At 51.0% G+C, this 26996-nt stretch overlaps 1 protein-coding gene across 1 annotated transcript in view; it reads left to right on the top strand.

Annotated features, from left to right (window-relative positions):
* LOC142250953 (WD repeat-containing protein 62-like) overlaps window positions 1-26996 on the top strand; it is a 108176-nt gene that overhangs the window by 11882 nt on the left and 69298 nt on the right. The window contains exons 4-11 of the mRNA XM_075323297.1: window positions 1013-1070; window positions 1461-1631; window positions 10823-10960; window positions 11064-11246; window positions 11322-11482; window positions 19225-19414; window positions 19872-20006; window positions 26265-26431. Coding sequence (XP_075179412.1) covers window positions 1013-1070; window positions 1461-1631; window positions 10823-10960; window positions 11064-11246; window positions 11322-11482; window positions 19225-19414; window positions 19872-20006; window positions 26265-26431 — 1203 coding nt within the window. The remainder of the gene's footprint in view (window positions 1-1012; window positions 1071-1460; window positions 1632-10822; window positions 10961-11063; window positions 11247-11321; window positions 11483-19224; window positions 19415-19871; window positions 20007-26264; window positions 26432-26996) is intronic.

The raw sequence follows: 26996 nt of genomic DNA, 5'->3' as shown, positions 1-26996 counted from the left end.
GGCGGAGCTCCGCATTGGAGAACTGGTGGTGAAGGACCTGTGGTGATGGGCGGAGCTCCGCATTGGAGAACTGGTGGTGAAGGACCTGTGGTGATGGGCGGAGCTCCACATTGGAGAACTGGTGGTGAAGGGCCTGTGGTGATGGGCAGAGCTCCGCATTGGAGAACTGGTGGTGAAGGACCTGTGGTGATGGGCAGAGCTCATGAGTGGAGAACTGGTGGTGAAGGACCTGTGGTGATGGGCGGAGCTCCGCATTGGAGAACTGGTGGTGAAGGACCTGTGGTGATGGGCAGAGCTCATGAGTGGAGAAGTGGTGGTGAAGGACCTGTGGTGATGGGCAGAGCTCAGGAGTGGAGAACTGGTGGTGAAGGACCTGTGGTGATGGGCAGAGCTCATGAGTGGAGAACTGGTGGTGAAGGACCTGTGGTGATGGGCGGAGCTCCGCATTGGAGAACTGGTGGTGAAGGACCTGTGGGGATGTCACGACCATGTGACAGTAATGGGTGGAGCTCAGGAGTGGAGATGTAAAGGACCTGTGGCTATGGCAATTAATTATAATGCTGGGGCCGTGACTAAGTTCAAAAACGATTGTGACTGAACTTAAGTGACAGTGACTGAACCCAGCAAAACCACTGCACCTGTTACTGAAACCTCAGGTATGTACTGGCTTTACCTAAGCATATAAAGGCTTTTTTTTAAATAAATATGTTGAATATTTTTTTTTGTTTTTGTTAGAAAACCATGCTAGTGATGCACAGTACATCATTAAAACAATATCTATCCAGCGTAATGTGCTATAGATATGGGCCTTTGTTTAGTACAAGGGGAGCTTCTAAGAGGATCCTCGGGGGCGTGTCTATAGGTTGCTCCACATAATTACGCAGACCATAAAAGGGATCTGTCTTAGGCTCTGCCCCCGAGGTTCTACCTTTTTTATATTTTAGTTCTATGCTTGTATTTTGTGGCCGGGGACATTGTCTCCATGGTAACCACGTGATCTCTTCCTCCGCAGTAAACAGCTGAGCGCTCTGTCCTTCTCCCCCGATGGGAAGTTTCTGGTCAGCGGAGAGGTGAGTGGAGGGTCCAGCTTCTCCTCATTTCTCCTCATGGTTCTCTCGGAGCGGTGAGGCTTCTTCTCTGGGGGATAACATCATTTTAAAGGGGGTTCAGGATCTTTTATAAATGGCAGCAAATGCCTCTAAAATAATAATAATAATAAAAACACCACTTGTTCCGGTGTCAGTCACCGGCCACCTCTGGGGCGCCATCGTGTGAGTTGACCGTAAGACTGACTCCCTACCTCAGTAATGATTGCAGTATGGACAGTGTGACCTCTGAGACCAGTGATTGGCTGCAGCGGTCACCTGCTCATAGGCAGCCTTGTTATTTTAAATCATTCTTTGCTTTTAGATAACAAGTGGTTTGTTTTTTTTTGTTAATTTTTGTCTTTCGCTTTTCAGAGCGGTCACAAGCCGGCGGTCCGAGTCTGGGATGTGGCCGACAAGGTGCAGGTCTCCGAGATGCTCGGCCACAAGTTCGGGGTGTCCTGCGTCTGCTTCTCCCCCAACATGAAGTACGTCGTGTCTGTGGGATATCAGCACGACATGGTGGTCAATGTGTGGGACTGGAAGGTAAAGGCTACTTTTGTTGTGGGGGTTTTTTTGTGTTTTGTTTTTTTTTTCCCTTTGTGTTTTTTATAGTTAGTTTTTCTCCATCGTTTCATTGGGGGACACAGGACCATGGGTTATGCTGCTGTCACTAGGAGGCTGACACTAAGTAAACAGAAAAAGTTAGCTCCTCCCCAGCAGTATAACCCCTGAGCCGGAGGCGGACTCAATCAGTTTTTTGCTTAGTGTCGTAGGAGGCTGATGTGGGCCGACTGGGCCCTCTTCAGCCACTTGATTTTTTGCGTATATTTTTTCTTTTTTCCCTCGGCGGCGCTCGTCGCTCTTATCTGTTGGAATTTTCTTTTTCTGCAGGTATCGTTTCTCTATCTCAGCCCTCGCAGCCCGTGTGGGTACCGCTCCCCTGGGCCGCAGAAGCTTGAGTTCTCGGGCCCTCTCCCCCGTCCAATTCCACGGTACCACTCCCGGGTTGGCACGCTGGGCTAATCCTTCCGGGGCACCTCCTATTCACCCTGCGGTATCACCCCAAAGGGTGCAAGGGCATACAGCAGGGACTGGACCTCACAGCGCGTCTGGATGATGATGGGGCCCGCAGCGCTGCTTCAGGGGGCTCCCTGCCCCCACCGGCGTCCACCATCCCTGCCTGCCTGCCTGCCTCATCCTTCTGCGGTCCGCAGCCTGCACACTGGCAGAGGCTACGCCGCCGACCAGGTAGGACACCCCCTCCTACCTTCCCCCCAGGCGGTTACAAAATATGGGCCCCGGTCCGGGCCTACTCACCGGGCGCCCCGGCCACGTCCTCTCCCAGCGCTGGAGTCCGCACTGACGGCCGGTGCACGGATGTCGCTGCCGCGCCGCCGCCCCCACAGGTAGAACCGCCGGTTTCTACATAATCCGGCGCTGGCTGCTTCCTTTTAGGCTCCGGCCTGGGCCTAGTCACCGGACGCCCCGGGCCGCATCGGGCGACAGAGCGCACGCACTGCCGCCATCCGGTCTTCGCAGCTGCGCCGCAGCCACCGGACAGCCGGCCGGTACCCTCCATGCTCCGGCAGCCTTCAAAATTTAGGCCCCGGCTTCGGCCTTGTCCCCGGCGTCCTAGGCCCGCCTCCTGCCGCAGCGCGATTGGCCGCCGGCCGCTCAATCTCCACCCTCCTCCCAGCCCCAGGCATCACAGGAGAGGGCGGTGGAGGTTTTTTCCCGCTCTCCTCGGCCCCCCCCCCCCCACTCCCACCCCAGCATTCATTTTAAAAAAAAAAAAAAAAAAAAAAAAAAAGAGACTGATTATAGCAGTCTCCCTAGTCTGCGGATTGCTGAGGCTACAGCAACCACTCATAGGGGGGAAAAGTAGCCAACATTAGCCACTGAACGGTAGTGGTTGTTCTGTTCTTTTGTCAGGGGCTCAGTTTATTTCAATATGTAAATTGCTCTTTTTATTCTTAGTAAGAACATACTTTTTGATATTTGCAAAAAGTACATGGTTGCATTCTAGACTCCCCCTTTTTTCTTTGTGTTCAAGGTTATTGTTTGAGTCTGCAATATAAGTTCTAAATAATGGAAATCTGGAAGTGGTTTTTCTGTGTACATATGTGTATGTATATATATATATATATATATATATATATATATATATATATATATATATATATATATATATATATATATATATGTATATGTATATAGATTATGTATATTAACTCTTACGAGCTCTTATTCGGGTTCTTGATTTGCATAAGAGGTACAGTTGGTTTAGGGCTGTTCTCTCAGTTATGAATTGCCCCGAACGTTGTCACATTAGTACTCCAGCTTCCGCGGGCCCTGGCACTGCACGCACCGGTATCCCGCACCGGCAGGCGGGTTGGCGCTCTCTCTCTCAGACCCCGCATACCCGTGCTGACGTCCCTCGGGTGGGTGCGCATGCGCTGCGCCCCCGGGCTGTCGCTCTGCCGTAACCGTCCGCAAGACTGGCGCCTTTCCCCCGGTGAGTTGGGTCCCGTACTAAGGATCTTTTCCTCTGCCCAAGGCGGGCCCGCCAGGTCTCGTCTTCTGCGCTCCCAGGGTTCACCTTACTCCTCAGGTCCAGTCTGCCTCTCCTCTAGTAGTCTTTCGACCTTTCGGGGATGGCCCAGGCGTTTCCACCTCTGCTGGACTTCGAGCAGGAGTACCGGGATGTTTGGCGCATGACTAATAGCCGGGTAAGGATGGTGAGTCAAGCCTTAAAGGTACGGACAGTCCTTCTCTACGTGCACGCACCGGGGGAGGTGAGTCCCGTACCAGGGACCTCACCCGCTGCTCGAAGCGTACCCGCCAGGTCTCGCCTTCGGCGCCTCCCCCTGGTTTTTCCTTCATTCCCAGGTCCAAAGCTCCCGCTCGTCCAGAAGCCTTCCGACCTCTCTGGGGATGACCCAGACGTACCACCTCTGCTGGATTCCGGGCAAGCGCCGAGCTTCAGCGCATGACGATTAGCCTGGAAGATACGGTGAGTCAGACCATAAGGCCACGGATAGTTCTCTTCTCCTCTCTGAGCACACAGGTCTCCTTGAAGACTTTTCTAGAGGACCCAGGATGTTTGTCAGTGGACATCCAATAGTTCGCAGAGCTACTGCTCCTTCACAGACATCAGCCGGACTGGACGTTACCAGCGGTAAGTCTTGTTATTCTCTTTATTCATTCTCCAAGGGGCTCCGGAGAGAAGTGGCATGCCCCCCTGCGATCGACTCGCCAGGTTGCCTCTTGGCTGATCATCCCTAAGGTGACGTCTCTCAGGGACCACACGGTCTCCCTACGCAGAGGACTACATTCCATATCTGCCGATCAGAACTGGTTGACATCTTCGGTAAGTCCCTTCTCATCATAGCCCTGGCACTTTCACAGCTTCACGGTCTGAGCCTATAGCAGCAGTGTGACCTCACGTCGAGGCCTCTGCCTCAGGAGCGGGATCGCGGAGGCGACATCTAAAGAGTCGCTGACCTTCCTTCCGCCTTTAGGTGAACGTACCTTCGGACATAGGTTAGTCCAGTGGATCCCCTAGACTACGTGAGGGAAGTGTACATCTCTCCATAGGCTACGTGAGGGAAGGGCACATCTCTTCCCAGCATCGGCCCAGACGCTCAGGATCGTCGCCTTCACCGCTCGGCTCCTGTCCGTTCGAGCCGCAACCGTCAGGGCGCCTCTATTTCTCATCGTCATTTCTCGCTACTAGGGCAGCTGTTCCACCGGTTGGAGTCCTTTCAGATCTCGGCCCGGTAGATCATCCCCTTAGGCATGTTTTTCGAGTCCGCCATAGGGAAGTTACTCTTCACGCTGGAGTAGTTTTTCCTTCCCCGCACCAAGTTAGGTTCGATACGTTACTCCGCAGCGGCTGGGGGAGGTGATAGCGGTGGTACACTTACCGGTGTTCATCCTTGCCCTTCCAGAGGTCCCCACTGAAGAACGGAGATAAGTAACCTCCGTCTGCCCCGGGGGATCCGCCTTTCCCTTCCTAGTGGACCAGCTTTCGTGTCCGGTCCCTGGGAAGATCCCCTCTCCGTCTCCTCTGGCGAATAGCATCAGCCATTACCAGTCTCCTATGCTAGGGTGGGCTTGTCCACTTTCCACAGCACGATCCCTAGGAACACCCCCTATGTGTGGTCTCCCCTTCAGCATTCCAGGATTTCAGATCCATCCGGTTAGACTGGTTACGTTTTCTTCACTGGGGCGAGGTTGTTCCAATCAGGTCCCAGTCGGACCATGCCACAGCGGTGGCGTGCATCATCCACCAGGGAGACGCAGGAAGTGTCGTGAATAAGGAAGAGGTCAAGAAGATCTTGCTCTGGGCCGGATCTCGCGCTCTCTAATCTCAGCAGTCCACTTCCCTACCGTGGACGTTTGGACGGCCGTTCTTTTCTCAGCAGGAGGGGCCTCGCCTAGGCAGAATGGCTCCTCAACCGGGTAGTCTCCAGCCAGATCTACGACGAAGGAAGACCTCCAGTAGTGGTCCTATTTGCCCCCCGATCCAGCTTCTAGTCAACGGCGCACCTAGGGTGCCCCCCTTTTTCTGCGCTAGGTGACGACGCCCTCGCCCGGCTGTGAGGCCGGTTCATTTTTTCATTTTCTTGGGCATCTGCCTACGGCTTCCCATGATCTCGAGCTTCTCAAGAGGGACCGAGGCAGAGGGTGGCTATGGAGGGGCCCAGGCGAGCATAGTTCACAGAAGTCACTCAATCCACTCGCAGAGGCCCTGTGGCGCTTTCCAGACCGTCCAGTTCTTCCGTGTCGAGCCCGCTCTGACACCAGGACTTAGAAGCCCTAAGTTTCCCGACCTTAAGAGCGGATCCCGGGTTCTTGCTCGCACAGGCCGGTTGGCAAGAAGGATGCAGACAATGTTGGAGACCGGGGAGCTGGTTCCCTCGAAAATGTATTACCACACGTGTGGCATTCATCCGGGGGGTAAAAGAGCACATCTTCTTCCTCTCTCTTTCTCGCTCCTTTCCTGCACTACTGCCATGCTGACAGTCAGATCTGGATGCGGCTTTCTAGCGCGTCCCTCTAGGGGCCTGGTGTCGACGCGGTCATTTCAGTTCAGAGGCTTATCACTTATCGTCCCACGACCAAGGTGTTTCACGCAGAGAAGCGTCCATCTGGCTCAGCGGCATCGCCGTCCACTAGTGACGTGGGACCTTAATCTAGCGATGGGTTCACCTCACGGCTCTCGGTTTGAGCTTTTCCGAGGGCTTCTTACTCCCACATGTTTGGATAGGTGGGCTCCTCGTGACCGTCTCCTTGTCTCAAGGGGCATCAGGGCGGACATCTCTCTCTTGTTGCCTTTGTTCCCCCCCTGTTTTTTCCAGGTCCTCCAGTAGGGCAAGGGGGGTGCTCCGGCCACTACCCTCCCTTCGGTCCAAGGCAGCCCGCCTTCCTTCCAGATAAGGTGTTTGGGGTTTCGAGTTCGGTTCTAGTACCTTCTCTCAGCCTGAAAAGAGCCTAGTCCGGACCGCACTTTTCGGTATACTCCGACAGTCAGTTCATCTTTCAGGACAGTTCCTCTTTTCATCCGGTCCCAGGAGGCGCATGCTGGCGCCCAGGGCTAAGATTTCCATAGAGATCCTTCCGTCATAGGTGAAGCCTATCGCATGGAAAACGGACCTCCGCCGTTTTTTTCTACCGTCCAAGGAGAGTTTCTTGGATGATTGGACTACAGACGTTGACGGACCGAGGTCTGCCGGGCCTCCTACTGGTCTAGTAGGCAGACCTTTCCTAGTTCCTATCAGGTCACACCCAAGTTTTGGCAGTGGCCAGTCTTGCCGTTATCTTTGCGGGCGGCAGTAGCACACCTGTAACAAGGTAGGTAATTGTAGGTCTGGGTCAAGCCCGACTGGAGGTAGCGGTTTCCTACCGATCTCCGGTGATGGTTCTCTTCCCACCCAGGGACTGCTTTTGGACATCCCATGGTCCTGTGTCCCCCAATGAAACGATGGAGAAAGATAGATTTTTGTGTACTCACCGTAAAATCTCTTTCTCTGAGTCTTCATTGGGGGACACAGCACCCACCCTGCTTGTGTTTTGTTTGAGTTACATTTTACCGGTCTGTTGCCTCAGTGGCCTTATTCCCAGGCCATTGGTCGCACGTCTATTTGGTTAAGGTTTTTTCCTTGTCTTATTCCGGATTGTTTGGTTCTCCTCCTACTGCTTGTGCACTAAACTGATTGAGTCCGCCTCTGGCTCAGGGGTTATACTGCTGGGGAGGAGCTAACTTTTTCTGTTTACTTAGTGTCAGCCTCCTAGTGACAGCAGCATAACCCATGGTCCTGTGTCCCCCAATGAAGACTCAGAGAAAGAGATTTTACGGTGAGTACACAAAAATCTATCTTTTATGTTGCAGGGGTCTTATTTTTTTAATGTATTTTTGTGTATTTTTTTATGGGTTTTAGGTTGAGGATTTTATGTTTTTATGGGTTATTTGTATAGGGTGTTTTTTTTTTCTGTTTTGTTTTATGGGTTCCTTTTATGTTTTTTTTTTAAGGGGGGGTGTTTATTTTTTTATGAATTCTTTTATGATGTGTGTGTGTTTTTTGGGGAGTTGTTGTTTTTTTTTGTTGTTCTATTTTGCAGAGCTTCTTTGTGTGCTTTTTCTTTTTGGAGCGTGTGTTTTATTTTGTGGGGTGTTTTTGTGGGGATTTTTTTTTTTTTTTTTTTTTTTTTTTAAGGATTCTTTTACGTTGTGTGTTTTTATGGGTTGCTTTATTTTACAGGGGTTATTAGTGTGTGTTTTGTTTTTGTTTTTTTAATGGGTTTTTATTTTACAGAGGTTTTTTGTGTGCATGTTTTTGTTTTTTTTTGTTTTTTTGTTTATGGGTTCTGTTATGTTTTTAGATCTTTGTTTTGTGTATGTATGTATATATGTATGTATATCTGTGTGTGTGAATATATGTATGTATATGTATATATATATATATGTATGTATATATGTATATATATATAATATATATATATTATATATATGTGTATATATATGTGTATATATATATATTGTATGTATATAGTTAGGTCCAGAAATATTTGGACAGAGACACAATTTTGGCGAGTTGGGCTCTGCATGCCACCACATTGGATTTGAAATGAAACCTCTACAACAGAATTCAAGTGCAGATTGTAACGTTTAATTTGAAGGTTTGAACAAAAATATCTGATAGAAATTGTAGGAACTGTCACATTTCTTTACAAACACTCCACATTTTAGGAGGTCAAAAGTAATTGGACAAATAAACCAAACCCAAACAAAATATTTTTATTTTCAATATTTTGTTGCGAATCCTTTGGAGGCAATCACTGCCTTAAGTCTGGAACCCATGGACATCACCAAACGCTGGGTTTCCTCCTTCTTAATGCTTTGCCAGGCCTTTACAGCCGCAGCCTTCAGGTCTTGCTTGTTTGTGGGTCTTTCCGTCTTAAGTCTGGATTTGAGCAAGTGAAATGCATGCTCAATTGGGTTAAGATCTGGTGATTGACTTGGCCATTGCAGAATGTTCCACTTTTTTGCACTCATGAACTCCTGGGTAGCTTTGGCTGTGTGCTTGGGGTCATTGTCCATCTGTACTATGAAGCACCGTCCGATCAACTTTGCGGCATTTGGCTGAATCTGGGCTGAAAGTATATCCCGGTACACTTCAGAATTCATCCGGCTACTCTTGTCTGCTGTTATGTCATCAATAAACACAAGTGACCCAGTGCCATTGAAAGCCATGCATGCCCATGCCATCACATTGCCTCCACCATGTTTTACAGAGGATGTGGTGTGCCTTGGATCATGTGCCGTTCCCTTTCTTCTCCAGTCTTTTTTCTTCCCATCATTCTGGTACAGGTTGATCTTTGTCTCATCTGTCCATAGAATACTTTTCCAGAACTGAGCTGGCTTCATGAGGTGTTTTTCAGCAAATGTAACTCTGGACTGTCTATTTTTGGAATTGATGAATGGTTTGCATCTAGATGTGAACCCTTTGTATTTACTTTCATGGAGTCTTCTCTTTACTGTTGACTTAGAGACAGATACACCTACTTCACTGAGAGTGTTCTGGACTTCAGTTGATGTTGTGAACGGGTTCTTCTTCACCAAAGAAAGTATGCGGCGATCATCCACCACTGTTGTCATCCGTGGACGCCCAGGCCTTTTTGAGTTCCCAAGCTCACCAGTCAATTCCTTTTTTCTCAGAATGTACCCGACTGTTGATTTTGCTACTCCAAGCATGTCTGCTATCTCTCTGATGGATTTTTTCTTTTTTTTCAGCCTCAGGATGTTCTGCTTCACCTCAATTGAGAGTTCCTTAGACCGCATGTTGTCTGGTCACAGCAACAGCTTCCAAATGCAAAACCACACACCTGTAATCAACCCCAGACCTTTAACTACTTCATTGATTACAGGTTAACGAGGGAGACGCCATTAGAGTTAATTGCAGCCCTTAGAGTCCCTTGTCCAATTACTTTTGGTCCCTTGAAAAAGAGGAGGCTATGCCTTACAGAGCTATGATTCCTAAACCCTTTCTCCGATTTGGATGTGAAAACTCTCATATTGCAGCTGGGAGTGTGCACTTTCAGCCCATATTATATATAGAATTGTATTTCTGAACATGTTTTTGTAAACAGCTAAAATAACAAAACTTGTGTCACTGTCCAAATATTTCTGGACCTAACTGTATGTGTGTGTGTATATGTATATGTATGTATATGTATGTGTATACAGTACAGACTAAAAGTTTGGACACACCTTCTCATCTCTAGAACAACTGTTAGGGCTGCTTCTCACTTGTGAGTTTCTCGCAGTAGAGCAATGTGAGAAAATCTCGCATTGGAATCGGACACATGTTAGTGAATGATTCAGCTCTCATCGGGGTTGGTTTTTTTTTTTGTTTTTTTTTTTCTCACTCCAAATCGGACTGAGCATGCTGCTTCTTTGCGAGTTTCTACTGCGAGTCTCTCCAATGCAAGTCTATGGGAGCGTGTAAAAAATCGGATGTCACGGGACGGCACTCACACCATCCTAGTGACATCCGATTTTCTAAATACATTTCTCGCATGTTTCCTAAAACACTGGAAACGAGCGAGAAATGTATTCAATGTGAATCTACAATATTCAGAGTAATGAAAATAAAGAAAACTCTTTGAATGAGATGTGTCCAAACTTTTGGTCTGTACTGCATATGTATGTATATGTGTATATATGTATGTGTAATATATATTAAACACACACATACACACATTATATATATATATATATATATATATATATATATATATATATATATATATATATATATATATATATATATATATATATATATATATATATATATATATAATATATATACACATGCACACAGACACTAAATGTATATATCATTGATATTACACCTATGATTTCTACCATATTTGTTTTGCCTTTCTCCTCTTCCTGTCCACTTAGCTTTTTTTTTTTTTACCACACTTCCTCCTCTTTCTTTCGCGCTGTGCCTCTGTTATTCCTCCTGGAAATATAGACGTTGTGACCTTTCTTAGCCTTTCATTTTTCGGTAGGCCCTCTCCCTGTCTGCGCTGGGCCGTGTAGGGACCGTTTTATTGCGTTTGGCGCATGTCGTGAATCCGTTCTTACCATCTTTATGCTTTATTTCCGCCCTATTTGGGGGTCCCCCTCGCCCTAAACCCTCCCTTCCCCCCTCTCATCTCCGCAGAATAATAATATAGTGGCAAAGAACAAGGTCTCCAGTAAGGTGGGCGCGGTGTCGTTCTCGGAGGACAGCAGCTTCTTTGTGACGGCCGGCCATCGGCACGTGAAGTTCTGGTATCTGGAGAGCTCCAGACAGTCCCAGGTACTCGCCGACCCGGGAGAGGGGTTGGGTTTCTGAGTTTTTGGGTTAGAGGGGTTGGGTTTCTGAGTTTTTGGGTTGATGAACCCCCGTTTGGTTCCTGTAGGTGAGCGGGACTGTGCCCCTTGTGGGCCGCTCGGGGCTGCTGGGCGACCTCCATAACAATGTGTTTGGCGGTGTCGCGTGCGGGAAAGGGCAGAACGCGGGCAGCACCTACTGCGTGTCCTACTCCGGAGTCCTGTGTAAGTTTAATGAGAAGCGAGTCCTGGAGAAATGGCTGAAGCTGAAGGTGAGGCAGCTGCACATACTTGTTGGTTCCCCATATCGTGGCAGCTTCTTCACCTCGTGTCTCCTTTACTTTCAGGTGACATCGTCCACCTGCCTGTGCGTCACCGAGGAGTTCGTGTTCTGCGGCTGCGAGGAAGGAGTCGTTAGGATGTTCAAGGCCCGTAACCTCCAATACGTGGCGGATCTCCCCCGGCCGCACAGCCTGGGCGTGGACGTCGCTCTGGGCCTCGATGGCAGGTATAATGGATACGGCCGTGTGTCACCCGCTCAAAAACAGTTTTGTAATTTGCTTGTTTCAAAATTTTACACCGGATCTTTTTCTTTGTCGCTCCATTGGGAGACCCAGACAATTGGGTGTATAGCTTCTGCCTCCGGAGGCCACACAAAGTATTACACTGAAAAAGTGTAACCCCTCCCCTCTGCCTATACACCCTCCCGTGGATCACGGGCTCCTCAGTTTTATGCTGTGTGTGGAAGGAGGCACACATCCACTCATGCATTCCCATTTTAGTCAGCAGCAGCTGCTGATTTTATCGGATGGAAGAAAAGAGGGCTCCCACGGGGCCCCCGGCATGCTCCCTTCTCACCCCACTACGTCGGCGGTGCTGTTAAGGTTGAGGTACCCATTGCGGGTACAGAGGCTGGAGCCACATGCCGTTTTCCTTCACCATCCCTTAGAGGCTCTGGGAGAAGTGGGATCCTGACCGGTCATCCATTTACTGGGACCGGGCTCCCTCAGCAGCCCCTGTGGGAATCTGACGGACAGGAGTCTATGTATCCTCAGGGACAGGGCCCTGCATCTAAAGGTACTCTGTGTCCCCATGGGGACTGTGCATGGAGCGCTTGTTTCACAGACGCTGCAGCAGCTGCTGGTTTGTGAAGACCGGGACTTCCGCACCGACCGAGCCTGTTTGTCGGCCGCGGTATTAACTTTAGTCCCCGGCTTCATTGCGGCCTAGTACCATAACTCCCGCCCCCGGGCCTGCCAGTCAGGGGTAAGGGCAGGACGGTCGACCTGACGTCGGCAGTGAGGGCTGGAGCAGACTTTAGGTTTCCTCCCCCCCCCCTCACTGATCACTGTGGGCCCCAGATTCCCGCACTTTACTAGTCGCCGCCCACGGCTCCCTCCTCCCCTGAGAGCTCCGGCAGCCATTTTTACACACATTCTGCCAGTGGAGGATTTTCAGGAACGAGCTCAGCAGCTCTGGGAGACCTAAGGCAGGGAATCTGGTGGACACACACTCCGCTTTGGGCGGTCGGTAAGCCACACCGGTCACCCGGTGCTGGTCCCCCTAAGGTGCCTGTGTGTGTGTGTGTATATATATATAGTCTCTCCAGTAAAGGAGACAAACTCTAGCACAGCGCCACCTATTGGAAGTAGCGATCCTAAAAGTCACAAGTGGATTTTCGACAATCCTTTGCAATATGACTCAGGATATATAAGCCAGATCAGAATCCCAATTTGCAGACACGGTGTTTCGGGGTGCTTGCCCCTCGTCAGTGCAAAGTATGGGGGTGTCTGATCTGGCTCATGAGAAAGCTATGTGGGGACCACGGGGGAACACTATTCTCCTTAAGGAGACTTTGCAAGCCAGTCTGGCTGCCAGGTAAGGGGACTTATAGCTGCAATGCCCCGTGGTCCCCACATAGCTTTCTCATGAGCCAGATCAGACACCCCCATACTTTGCACTGACGAGGGGCAAGCACCCCGAAACACCGTGTCTGCAAATTGGGATTCTGATCTGGCTTATATATCCTGAGTCATATTGCAAAGGATTGTCGAAAATCCACTTGTGACTTTTAGGATCGCTACTTCCAATAGGTGGCGCTGTGCTAGAGTTTGTCTCCTTTACTGGAGAGACAATTTGAATATTTCCCAGAGGGGCATTGCAGCTATAAGTCCCCTTACCTGGCAGCCAGACTGGCTTGCAAAGTCTCCTTAAGGAGAATAGTGTTCCCCCGTGGTCCCCACATAGCTTTCTCATGAGCCAGATCAGACACCCCCATACTTTGCACTGACGAGGGGCAAGCACCCCGAAACACCGTGTCTGCAAATTGGGATTCTGATCTGGCTTATATATCCTGAGTCATATTGCAAAGGATTGTCGAAAATCCACTTGTGACTTTTAGGATCGCTACTTCCAATAGGTGGCGCTGTGCTAGAGTTTGTCTCCTTTACTGGAGAGACAATTTGAATATTTCCCAGAGGGGCATTGCAGCTATAAGTCCCCTTACCTGGCAGCCAGACTGGCTTGCAAAGTCTCCTTAAGGAGAATAGTGTTCCCCCGTGGTCCCCACATAGCTTTCTCATGAGCCAGATCAGACACCCCCATACTTTGCACTGACGAGGGGCAAGCACCCCGAAACACCGTGTCTGCAAATTGGGATTCTGATCTGGCTTATATATCCTGAGTCATATTGCAAAGGATTGTCGAAAATCCACTTGTGACTTTTAGGATCGCTACTTCCAATAGGTGGCGCTGTGCTAGAGTTTGTCTCCTTTACTGGAGAGACAATTTGAATATTTCCCAGAGGGGCATTGCAGCTATAAGTCCCCTTACCTGGCAGCCAGACTGGCTTGCAAAGTCTCCTTAAGGAGAATAGTGTTCCCCCGTGGTATATATATATATGTATGTATGTATGTATATATATATATATATGCATGTATATGTGTGTGTGTATATATATATATATATATATATATAATATATATATATATATATATATATATATATATATATATATATATATATATATATATATATATATATATATATATATATATATATATATATATATATATATATATATATATATATATATATATATATATATATATATATATATATATATATATATATATTTTATAAATTTTCTCTGTTCGGCCGGGTTGTTTACTTTTGGCTATATACCCTCAGTGATCACTCTCCTAGGAGACAACAGCATGTCGTCCACAGGGAGCAAGGGCACTAAGGCAAAGGGTTTTTTTGCAACCTGTACCTCTTGTGGGGCTATGTTACCTGCGGGTTCCACCTACCCTCACTGTGAGCAATGCTCGACCCCTGTTGCACTTGCTCAGCCGGAGCCTCGGTCACTAGTGGGCCCCTCGGCTCAGGCAGACCCTCCTGCTTCCCCTGTCCAGGCGGCAGGGACAGAGTTTGCAGTTTTTGCTGAGAAACTCTGAGTCTCTTTCACAATCCATGGCTCAGTCTATGGACAAATGGTCTGCCAAGCTACTAGAAGCCTTGCAGTCCAGACCGGTCCTTACACAGGCCCCGGGCACTGTTGGATCATCGCCTCCAGGCCCCTCTCGGTCTGCGCCGCAGCGTGCTCCCGGGGTGGCCCCTAGCTCTCACGTGGAGGACTCCTCCACGGACCACAGTCCCAGACCGGCTAAGCGGGCTCGCTGGGAATCTTCCCCGACTTCTTCACGCTGCTCGGGTTCCCAGCTTGAGGACTCTCTGGAGGACGAGGCGGACATCGCAGCTCAGGACTCTGACCCTGACGTTGCTCTCAATCTTGATACACCTGAAGGGGACGCCGTAGTAAATGACCTTATCTCGTCCATCAACCAGGTGCTAGATCTTTCTCCCCCACCTCCACCTATAGAGGAGGCGGCTTCACAGCAGGAGAAACACCAGTTTAGGTTTCCCAAACGTACACGGAGTGCGTTTTTCGATCACTCCAACTTCAGAGATGCTGTCCAGAAGCACAGAGCATTTCCGGACAAGCGCTTTACTAAGCGCCTTAATGACACACGTTACCCCTTCCCCTCTGACGTAGTTAAGGGTTGGGCTCAATGTCCCAAGGTGGATCCTCCAGTCTCCAGACTGGCGGCTAGATCTGTAGTATCAGTTGCAGATGGCTCATCGCTCAAGGATGCCACTGACAGGCAGATAGAGCTCCTGGGGAAATCCATCTATGAAGCCACGGGCGCGTCCTTTGCCCCGGCCTTTGCAGCCGTGTGGGCACTCCAAGCTATCTCAGCTTGTCTGGCTGAGATTAATGCGGTCACACGTACCTCTGCTCCGCAAGTTGCGTCTTTGACTTCTCAGGCGTCGGCTTTTTCGTCCTATGCCATGAACGCCGTCCTGGACTCTGCTAGCCGTACAGCGGTAGCATCCGCTAATTCGGTGGCAGTCCGCAGGGCCATGTGGCTACGCGAATGGAAGGCAGACTCTGCTTCCAAGAAGTTCTTAACCGGTTTGCCGTTTTCTGGCGAACGATTGTTTGGCGAACGATTGGATGAAATTATTAAGGTATCCAAGGGAAAGGACTCGTCCTTACCCCAGTCCAAACCGAAGAGACCTCAGCAACGGAAAATACAACCGAGGTTTCGGTCCTTTCAGCCCTCAGCCAAGTCCCAATCCTCCTCGTCCAACAGGCCAGAGAAAGGCCAGAGGAACTCCTATGCGTGGCGGTCTAAGTCACGCCCCCAAAAAGCCGCCGGAGGCAATGCCTCCAAGGCGGCCTCCTCATGACTTTCGGCCTCCCCGAACCGCATCCTCGGTCGGTGGCAGGCTCTCCCGCTTTTGCGACGCCTGGTGGCCACATGTCCAAGACCGATGGGTGAGAGACATTCTGTCTCACGGTTACAGGATAGAGTTCAGCTCTCGTCCTCCGACTCGTTTCTTCAGAACATCTCCGCCCCCATCTCGGGCCGGCGCACTTTTTCAGGCTGTGGGTGTTCTGAAGACAGAAGGAGTGGTGATTCCCGTTCCCCCTCAGGAACATGGTCACGGCTTCTACTCCAACTTGTTAGTGGTGCCAAAGAAGGACGGATCATTCCGTCCCGTTCTGGACCTCAAACTGCTCAACAGGCATGTGAGCACCAGAAGGTTTCGGATGGAATCCCTCCGCTCGGTCATCGCTTCGATGTCACAAGGAGACTTCCTAGCATCAATCGACATCAAGGATGCTTATCTCCATGTGCCGATCGCACCCGAACATCAACGCTTCCTGCGTTTCGCCATCGGGGACGAACACCTTCAGTTCGTGGCACTGCCTTTCGGCCTGGCGACAGCCCCACGGGTCTTCACCAAGGTCATGGCATCCGTTGTGGCGGTCCTGCACTCTCAGGGCCACTCGGTGATCCCTTACTTAGACGATCTTCTGGTCAGGGCACCCTCTCAGATGGCGTGTCAACACAGCCTGACCGTCGCTCTGGCGACTCTCCAGCAGTTCGGGTGGCTCATCAACTTCCCAAAGTCCAAGTTGACACCGACCCAATCACTGACTTACCTCGGGATGGAGTTTCATACTCACTCAGCGGTAGTCAAGCTACCGCTGGACAAACAGCTTTCGCTGCAGACAGGGGTGCAATCTCTTCTTCGGGGTCAGTCACACCCCTTGAGGCGCCTCATGCACTTCCTGGGGAAGATGGTGGCAGCAATGGAGGCAGTGCCCTTCGCGCAGTTCCATCTGCGCCCACTCCAATGGGACATTCTCCGCAAATGGGACAGGAGGTCGACGTCCCTCGACAGGAACGTCTCTTTCCCTTGCAGCCAAAACCTCTCTTCAGTGGTGGCTTCTTCCCACTTCTCTATCGCAGGGAAAATCCTTCCTGCCCCCATCCTGGGCTGTGGTCACGACGGACGCGAGCCTGTCAGGGTGGGGAGCGGTTTTTCTCCACCACAGGGCTCAGGGAACCTGGACTCCGATCGAGTCTTCTCTTCAGATCAATGTTCTGGAGATAAGGGCAGTGTATCTAGCCCTATTGGCGTTCCATCGGTGGCTGGAGGGCAGGCAGATCCGCATACAGTCGGACAACGCCACGGCGGTCGCGTACATCAACCACCAGGGCGGCACGCGCAGCCGTCAAGCCTTCCAAGAAGTTCGGCGGATTCTGCTGTGGGCGGAAGCCACAGCCTCCACCATCTCCGCAGTTCACATCCCGGGCGTAGAAAACTGGGAAGCAGATTTTCTCAGTCGTCAGGGCATGGATGCGGGGGAATGGTCTCTTCACCCAGACGTGTTTCGAGAGATCTGTCGCCGCTGGGGAACGCTGGACGTCGATCTCATGGCGTCACGGCACAACAACAAGGTCCCGGCCTTCATGGCACGGTCTCAAGATCACAGAGCTCTGGCGGCGGACGCGTTAGTTCAGGATTGGTCGCAGTTTCGACTCCCTTATGTGTTTCCTCCTCTGGCGATGTTGCCCAGAGTGTTACGCAAGATCAGATCCGACTGTCGTCGCGCCATTCTCGTCGCTCCAGATTGGCCGAGGCGGTCGTGGTACCCGGATCTGTGGCATCTCACGGTGGGTCAGCCGTGGGCGCTTCCAGACCGCCCAGACCTGCTGTCACAAGGGCCGTTTTTCCATCTGAATTCTGCGGCCCTCAACCTGACTGTGGGGCCATTGAGTCCTGGCTCCTAGCGTCGTCGGGTTTATCTCAGGATGTCATTGCCACTATGAGACAGGCCAGGAAACCAACGTCAGCCAAGATCTATTACAGGTCGTGGCGGATCTTCTTGTCCTGGTGCTCTGATAAGGGTTTTACTCCCTGGCCTTTTGCCTTACCCATTTTTCTTTCATTCCTTCAATCCGGAATGGACAAGGGTTTGTCACTCTGCTCTCTCAAGGGACAAGTATCAGCGCTCTCAGTATTTTTTCAAAAGCGCCTGGCAAGGCTTCCGCAGGTCCGCACGTTCCTGCAGGGAGTTTGCCACATAGTTCCACCCTACAAGCGTCTGCTGGAACCCTGGGACCTTAACAGGGTGTTAATGGCTCTTCAAAAGCCACCTTTCGAGCCGCTGCGGGATGTCTCTTTATCACGTCTTTCGCAGAAGGTGGCATTTCTTGTGGCAATTACCTCACTCCGAAGAGTCTCGGAGCTGGCAGCGCTGTCATGCAAAGCCCTCTTCCTGGTTTTTCACCAGGATAAGGTGGTTCTGCGTCCTATCCCGGAGTTTCTCCCTAAGGTGGTATCTCCTTTTCATCTCAATCAGGATATCTCCTTACCGTCCTTTTGCCCTCATCCAGTTCACCAGTGTGAAAAGGATTTGCATTCATTAGATCTAGTGAGAGCACTCCGGCTCTACATGTCTCGCACGGCGCCCCTGCGCCGTTCAGATGCGCTCTTTGTCCTGGTCGCTGGCCAGCGTAAGGGTTCGCAGGCTTCCAAGTCAACCTTGGCTCGGTGGATCAAGGAACCGATTCTTGAAGCATACCGTTCTTCGGGGCTTCCTCTTCCTTCGGGGCTGAAAGCCCATTCTACCAGAGCCGTGGGTGCGTCCTGGGCATTGCGGCACCGGGCTACGGCTCAGCAGGTGTGTCAGGCAGCTACCTGGTCTAGTCTGCACACCTTCACAAAACACTATCAAGTGCATACCTATGCTTCGGCAAACGCCAGTCTAGGTAGGCGAGTCCTTCAGGCGGCGGTTTATCGAGGTATTCTTTTACCCACCCAGGGACTGCTTTTGGACGTCCCAATTGTCTGGGTCTCCCAGTGGAGCGACAAAGAAGAAGGGAATTTTGTTTACTTACCGTAAATTCCTTTTCTTCTAGCTCCTATTGGGAGACCCAGCACCCGCCCCTGTTCCCTTCGGGCTTGTTGTTCTTTTGTGTACACATGTTGTTCATGTTGAATTGTTCTTTTGGTTCATGGTTTTCAGTTCTCCGAACATCCTTCGGATTGAATTTACCCCAGACCAATTTATAAGTTTCCTCCTTCCTGCTTTTGCACCAAAACTGAGGAGCCTGTGATCCACGGGAGGGTGTATAGCAAAGGGGAGGGGTTACACTTTTTCAGTGTAATACTTTGTGTGGCCTCCAGAGGCAGAAGCTATACACCCAATTGTCTGGGTCTCCCAATAGGAGCTAGAAGAAAAGGAATTTACGGTAAGTAAACAAAATTCCCTTCATTTCCGGTTTCCCTGCACATTGTTGAGTGCAGAAAGGTCTAACTGAGAAGTCGTCAGTGAGCTCTTTCTGACTAGAGAGTTTGTAACTCTTCTATTTTTGTTTTTGTTTTTTTTAGCGCACTCTTCACAAAACACGGTGACGGCGCCCCCCCTGACACATCCGCCCTGGTGTACGACCACAGTAACCAGTGGCTGAGCTGCGTGTACAATGACCACAGCCTCTACGTCTGGGATGTCAGTAATACCCGCAAGGTGGGGAAGGTCTACTCTGCCCTGTACCACAGCTCCTACGTCTGGAATATAGAGGTGAGCGGAAATCGTGACTGGATAATCTCGTCCGCCTCCTCCCTACACAGCTGGTGGTCCGGCCCCTGCTGATCTCAGCCACCTCCTCCCTACACAGCTGGTGGTCCGGCCCCCGCTGATCTCGGCCGCCTCCTCCCTACACAGCTGGTGGTCCGGCCCCCGCTGATCTCGGCCTCCTCCTCCCTACACAGCTGGTGGTCCGGCCCCCGCTGATCTCTGCCTCCTCCTCCCTACACAGCTGGTGATCCGGCCCCCGCTGATCTCGGCTGCCTCCTCCCTACACAGCTGGTGGTCCGGCCGCCTTCTCCATATACAGCAGCATCTGCCTTTCAGGGTCGGACCTCCAGCGACTGACAAATATCCCCCCACATATGAAGAAGTGATCCTTTCCCAAGTTGTAAAATCCCTTTAAATCCAGCACTGACGTTTCTCCGGTGTACCGGCTCCTGTCCTGCAGGTTCTCCCGGAGCACGTGCGGAAGCCAGGTTTCGCCCCCGGCTCATTTTTCACTTGTTCTTCTGACAACACCATCCGCTTGTGGAACCTGGAGAAAAGCTCGGAGCTGGGGATGACGAGGAACATCTACAGCCATGTGAGTACCTGACATCGGACCCGTGTTTTCAGCGCACAGTCTAATCTGTGATTGGGCTTCATGCGGAAGCGGCTCTGCCCAGATGAAGACTATTCTACCGTTTCATGTCTGTGGCTCCTAAACAAACCGGTGTCTGAACCGTTAAAACCTGGAAGCAAAAACCCAATGTATTCTGATCACGTGTAACATTCCACAATGCTAGTTTGTAACCATGGAAACACACGGGTCTGCAGAGGAGCTGAAGACATAAAACGGCAGGACATTTATTTATTTATTTATTTAATTTTTTTTGAGATTTTTGGTAACATCTCCAAGTATTTAATTCCTATGTATTTTGAGTATGAAAAAAATACAAACAATATCTGTATCAGGACCTGATTTTCACACCACATTTTATACATCATATATCATTATTCATGAAGATTTTTTTTTTTTATCAAATTATTTTCTTTATCGTTCCTATGGGAGACCCAGACCATGGGTGTATAGCTACTGCCTCCGGAGGACACACAAAGTTACTACACTCAAAACGTGTAGCTCCTCCCTCCCAGTATATACACCCCCTGCTAGCCAGTTTCATGCTTTGTGTCAGGAGGATCACACACACACATGCATCCTTTTTTGATTTTCATTTTTTCTACAGATTTGGAAGAAAAGCGTGTCCACTGGACCCCCGGCATGTCCCTTCACACCCCCCTGGCGGCGGTGCTGTTAAGGTTGATTCAGGGCAAGAGCCCTTCATGCCGCGCTCCTTCACCATCCCTTAGGGGCTCTGGCTTGAAGTGGGAGCCAACACGGTTCTCACTGCCTTGCAGGAGACCGGCCTCCATCCGCAGCCCTTTGACAGGACCCTGCTGGACGGCGCACTGGACCCCCACCCCACCAGGGACTGGACCCTGCGTCTCAAAGCTAAGTATAGAGACGTTATTCAGAGGGTCCTTCTGCAATGTGGGGCACTTTATTAGGGGGACAGTGTTTGACTTTGATAATGCTGCTTTTACTGTGTTTCCGGCCGGTTCCACTGTTTTTTTTCTGTGTACCGCGCCGATGATGCCTGATTTTCGGCTGCATGTTTAACTCTAGGCCCCGGCTTCAGCCGCGGCCTAGTTTCGTCTCGTTCCCCTGCATGTCAGTCATGCAGGGGGACGCTGCAGCGCCGCCCAACCGCCGCTCTGCACAGGGGAGGACACTCCTTGTTGAGGAGATGATTCCCTCCCCTGTACATTTCTTAGCCCTCCGATTCCCGCTCCTGGGTTAACCCCCGCCCTCCCCCCTCACTCTAGCGCCATTTTCTCAGCGTTCTTAGTACGCTGATCGGCGCTGGCTGCTCTGCAGTGCAGAGGGAGTGAATATCTGGCTGGGGGTCCAGGCTTGGAACCTGGGGGGGCACTCACAATAGCGGCCTGACAAGTCACAACCTCTGGTTGTGCACTTTTATATACTATCAGAGCATTGTGAAGGAGTTAATTCTTTATTATAGAACCTCCTCCTCAGCAGCATGTCTCACTAGGAGCAAAGCTCCAAGGCTGTACACTACATGTTCTGCATGTAGGCTCATATTGCCTGAACCGGCACAGACCCATACTGTAATGGTTCTTAGGTGGTGGTGCCTCAGCCTGGAGTCTCCCCAGGCTGAACCCCTGTCTTGTGTTTTCTAGACATTCTAGTCAGAGCCCCCACCTCTGCAGCAGGTCTCACAGAGCGAGGCTGCAGGCTGTTTTTTATTATTCACTGCTGGTAGTCTCGTACGGCTGTACCGAGCTCATAACCGCTGTGGCCCCTCAGCTTGGAGGCTCATGCATGGTCCCTCCAGCTGCTCCGGGTTCGGTGGCTGACCCCTGGGGGAATCTCTTTTTCCAGGGGTCGGCTGTCCCGGCATCCGCTGAGCATGCAACCCCCTTCTCAGGGCGTTTTCTGCTTGCTCAGCAAAGCTCACAGACCCCGTCCTCCTGACAGGGAGACGCAGGGTCCCCTGTCCTCCCCCGTCCCGCAGCTCCGATACGAGCTGACTCACTGGACGAGGAGGATGTCTCTATCAGGGGCTCGGACGCTGCTTTACGTACTTTGATCCGTCCGTAGATGACGGGGATGCGAATGATTAGATTGCGTCCATTATACTTGTATTGGACCTCCATCCGCCTGTATCAGGGGAGTATTCCCCGCTGGCAAAAAGGCATCAGTATACCTTTAACAAGACGAGGAGTGTGTTCCTTAACCACTCCAGTTTTCAGCCCGCTGCGTCCAAGCCCGCAGCCTGTCCTGCAGATCCCACAGCGGGGTTCTGCTGCCTGTCTCCCCCTCCCATCAGAGGTGGTCAAGGAGTGTACTCATTCGCCAAGCGTGGCCACTCCGGTGTCCAGACTTTCAGCCCGGATAGTTGTATCAGTGGCTGACGGCACCTCTATAAGGATCCCACGGTACATTAATTTTGTACTGGACCTCAATCCGCCGGAGTTACCTTATCTAGGTGAACACAACGTGTGTTCCTTAACCACTCCAGTTTTCAGGCCCCTGTGACCAGCCCAGGGTCCGCTCTGACAGTCGCTTCCCATGAAGCGTGATTCTGAGGACTGGGTTTCCCCCGTCCACCAATGGTGGTCAAGAGGTGGGCTCATTCACCTCAGGTGGCTCAGCCCGGACCGTTATGTCAGTGGCTGATGGCTCCTCAGAGGAGATGCATTCCCTCACAGGGACTCTATGCCCAAGACGGTTGCCTGAACTTCCAGACTTCAGTCTTTCCATCCTCTGCCAAGTCTGCCATGCTGGACACCGCACAGCGGTGGTTTTGGCTACTTTCCTCGCTATCCGCAGGTGTGGCTTCGGCAATGGAAGGCAGATGCCTCTATAGAGGTTCCTTGCTGGGCTCTCCTTTGGTGGGACCAGTCTCTTCGGAACCAACTAGATGAAATTTAGGAAGCTCTCGGCGACGAGAGTTCTTCCTTGCCACAAACCTAAACCAGGGCAGGAATCAGTTGAGGTTTCGGTGGTTTCCGTTCCTCCTTCTGATCGTCCTCTAGCTCGGCCTTAGTTCATAGAACCAAATGGCTTGAAGCTGCGTCTTCAGAAGACCGCAGGAGATGCTACCACGGAGTCAGCTTCCTCCGAGCTATCTGGCCACGCCAACCACCTCCTTGGTCGGTGGCAGGCTCTCTCCACTTGGCGACGTATGGTTCTACCACGTCTCCGTTCAGTGGGGGCGAGTTTATATCTCCCATGGCTACAGGATGGAATTATGTCCACCCGCCAAACAGATTTTTTCTGTCAACTCCTCCCGGCTCCAAGGCCGCCGCCTTCTCACAGGCCGTGGCATTTCTTGCAGGCCAACGGAGTAATTGTTCCGGTTCCCGACTGGGAACGGTTCTGAGATTTTTGCTTAAATCTATTTCTAGTCCCCGAAGAGGGCGGTGCCTTCCGACCTGGATCTTTAGCTTTTCAAGCATGGTCAGGTGTGGCGTTTTCACATGGAGTCTCGGTCTTGTTCCGTGTGTTTTTCACCGGATCAATCAAGAACCCAAGGAGATTCCCTAGCAGCCATCGGCATCAGGGATGCCTTTCAGCAAGGGTCAATCGCAGTTTCACACCAGCGTTGACTACGTTTTGCCATCGGAGTGGTCCAATTCGTGGCTCTTCCCTTGGGGTTATCCACGGCCCCTCGAGTATTCTCCTTGGGGCTGCTGTGATTAGGGTCCTGCACCCCTAGGGATTGGCAGTGATCGTTTGCCCTGGACGGTTTTCTTCTCGGGGTTTCATCCAGTGCAGACTCTTAGTAGAGTTCTTCGCTTACTCTCGCCACTCTAATCTATTCGGGTGGCTTGTCATTCTGTCCAGGTCCACTCTGACTTCGCACCAGAGGTTTTCAGGGACGCAATTCGAGACTCTGTCGGCACTTGTGAAGCTGCTCTTAGTCGATCAGTAGTCCCTCCGCTGGCGGTCGACGTCGTTCTATCAGACACCAAATAAGGTGCTGGTCAGACGGTGGCGTCAATGGAAGCGATTCCTTGCCCAGTTTCTCCTGCGTCCTCTGAGACTGGAGGGTTTCCGCTGTACACGCGACCTCCCTCCTTCTCGGAGTGGTGGCTTCGCCACTGACCAGGGGCTCGTTGCAGTGGTGGTTTCGGCCACTCTGTCTCAGGGATGCTCCTTCCTGGCCCCGTCCCGGGTGATCCTCACCAGGGTGCTGGTCTTTCCGCCTTGGGAGCAGTATATCTCCACCGTGGAGCGCAGGGCGCTTGGACTCTGTCCGAATCAGCCCTCTGGTTCAATGTGCTGGAAATCAGAGCTGTATTTCTAGCTCTCTAAGCCTTCACCATCTGTTGGCGGCTAGGCACATTCGAGTCCAGTCGGACAACGTGACAGCGTTTTCCTACATCAACTTCCAGGGCGGGACATTCAGCCGTCTGGCAATCTTAGCGGCTCATCATTCTTCAGTGGACAAGGGACTCCTAGTCCACCATATCCGCAGCCCACATCCTAGATGTGAAAACTGCGAGGCAGACTATTTCAGCTGTCCAACCGTGGTCCACAATCCTCAGGTTTTGCGGTAGGCACACTGGTTCATGTTTGATCCCAGCTTCGTCTCTACCTCTTGCCCAGAGTCCTGCGCAAGATCAGTTAAGGGGGCCGTCGGGTCATTCTCATTCTCCAGACTGACCCAGGCAGGCTTGGTACCCTGACCTGCTCCTTCTGTCCGTTGGGTTGCCATGGCATCTTCCGGACCGTTCAGACCTTTTCTCAAAAGGGTCCGTTTTTTCCGTCAGAATTCTGGATTCTCAGATTGACGGCGTAGCTCTTGAGTCCTGGATCTTGGCGACTTCTGGTATCCTTCCTGAAGTCATCTCCGCCATGACTCGAGCTTCAAAGTGTCCTTTGACCTTTTTAGCTTTGCCGACCCTCCTGTCTCTTTCACAGTCCGGTTTACAGCTAGGACTATCCCTCATTAAGGGACAGGTCTCGGCTCTGTCAGTATGTGCCAGCGGCGTATCGTCCGGCTGGCTCCGGTGCGCTCCTTTCAGGGCGCATCTCACATTATTCCGCCTCTCCTGCGGCCTATGGAGCCCTGGGACCTTAATCCGGTCCTCTCGGTTCCCGGAAACCCCCCTTTGCGCCTCTTAGGGAGGTTTCTTTGTTTCATCTTTCACAGAAAGTAGTCTTCTAGTGGCTATAATTTCCCGCCAGAGAGTTCTGGCTATACTCTCTCGGAGTCACCCCCTTCTTGGCCTTTTGCATCAAGACAAGGTGGTCTCCGTCCGACTCCGGACTTTTTTCCCTGAGGTGGTTACTGCTTCCACCTTATCCGGGGCAATTTTCCTGCCTTCCTTTTGTCCGGCTCCTGTTCATCGCTTGAGAAAGCGTTGCATATCCTGGATCTGGTGCGGGCGCTCCGGATCTATGTGTCTTGCACCGCCGTTATTAGGCAGTGCACCTCTCTCTGGTGCTGACCGCTAGTCAGTGTAGCGGTCTCTCGGCATCTAAGCCGACCCTGGTTCGTTGGCTTAGGTCGGCCATTTCCGAGGCCCAACAAGTGTACTCAAGTTCCTTCCCCGCCGGCGATCAGAGCACATTTGATCAGACCTGTCGGTGCCTTTTGGGCTTTCAGGCTCCAGGCTACGGCTCAGTAGGTCTGTCAGACTGCAGCTCGAATTAGTCTGCATACTTTTTTCGAAGCTCTATCCAAGGCATGCTTATGCTTTGGCAGACGCGGGCTTAGGCAGACGCATCTTTCAGGCGTCTGTCGCCCATTTGTGAAGTTAGGTTTTGCCTGCTTCTCAGTTGTCTGTTTATTCCCACCCATGGACTGCTTTGGAACGTCCCATGGTCTGGGTCTCCCATAGGAACGATAAAGAAAAAGAGAATTTTGTTTACTTACCGTAAATTCTTTTTCTTATAGTTCCGTCATGGGAGACCCAGCACCCTCCCTATTGCCTGTTGGCAGGTTTCTTGTTCCGGTGTCTTCACCGGCTGTTATTGTTGTAGACAGAGGTTCCGGTTCTTCCGGTTTTTACTCTGTCTCTTCTTGTGGGTGGATGTCCTCCTTCAGCTTTTGCACTAAACTGGCTAGGACTGGCTAGCAGGGGGTGTATATACTGGGAGGGAGGAGCTACACGTTTTGAGTGTAGTAACTTTGTGTGTCCTCCGGAGGCAGTAGCTATACACCCATGGTCTGGGTCTCCCATGACGGAACTATAAGAAAAAGAATTTACGGTAAGTAAACAAAATTCTCTTTATTCATAATAATAATTAATATTATTATTTATTTAGGACTTGTATAAAGTGATTTATGTGAATGACAATGTGGCGCACTTGAAGGACACCTCCGGCACCACCGAGAAGCTGGAGCACAAAGACACAAAAAGCGGAATTCGTGTCCTGAAAATTCGCCATGATGGACGTCACTTGGCCTCCGGTGACCGGACTGGAAACATACGGTAATTCTCTTCTGCCGTGGAGTATAGGGAATACAAATTTTTTTGGGTTGGTGAACGCTGCACAAGGTTCTATGAAAATTAAAAAAAAGTATGTGTATGTGTATATATATATATATATATATATATGTGTATATATAATTTTCTTTGTCGCTCCATTGGGAGACCCAGACAATTGGGTGTATAGCTACTGCCTCCGGAGGCCACACAAAGTATTACACTTAAAAGTGTAAGGCCCCTCCCCTTCTGCCTATACACCCCCCGTGGGATCACGGGCTCCTCAGTTTTCATGCTTTGTGCGAAGGAGGTCAGACATCCACGCATAGCTCCACTGTTTAGTCAGCAGCAGCTGCTGACTATGTCGGATGGAAGAAAAGAGGTCCCTATACTAGGGCCCCCAGCATGCTCCCTTCTCACCCCACTTTTGTCGGCGGTGTTTGTTAAGGTTGAGGTACCCATTGCGGGTACGGAGGCTGGAGCCCACATGCTGCGTCCTTCCCCATCCCCCTTAGGGCTCTGGGTGAAGTGGGATTTTACCGGTCTCCAGGCACTGAGACCGTGCTCCATC

Source organism: Anomaloglossus baeobatrachus, chromosome 9, assembly GCF_048569485.1.
Source record: "Anomaloglossus baeobatrachus isolate aAnoBae1 chromosome 9, aAnoBae1.hap1, whole genome shotgun sequence".
NCBI classification, from domain to species: domain Eukaryota; kingdom Metazoa; phylum Chordata; class Amphibia; order Anura; family Aromobatidae; genus Anomaloglossus; species Anomaloglossus baeobatrachus.
The sequence above is the reverse complement of the archived record's forward strand: the minus strand, read 5'-3'. Positions and strand labels throughout refer to the sequence as shown.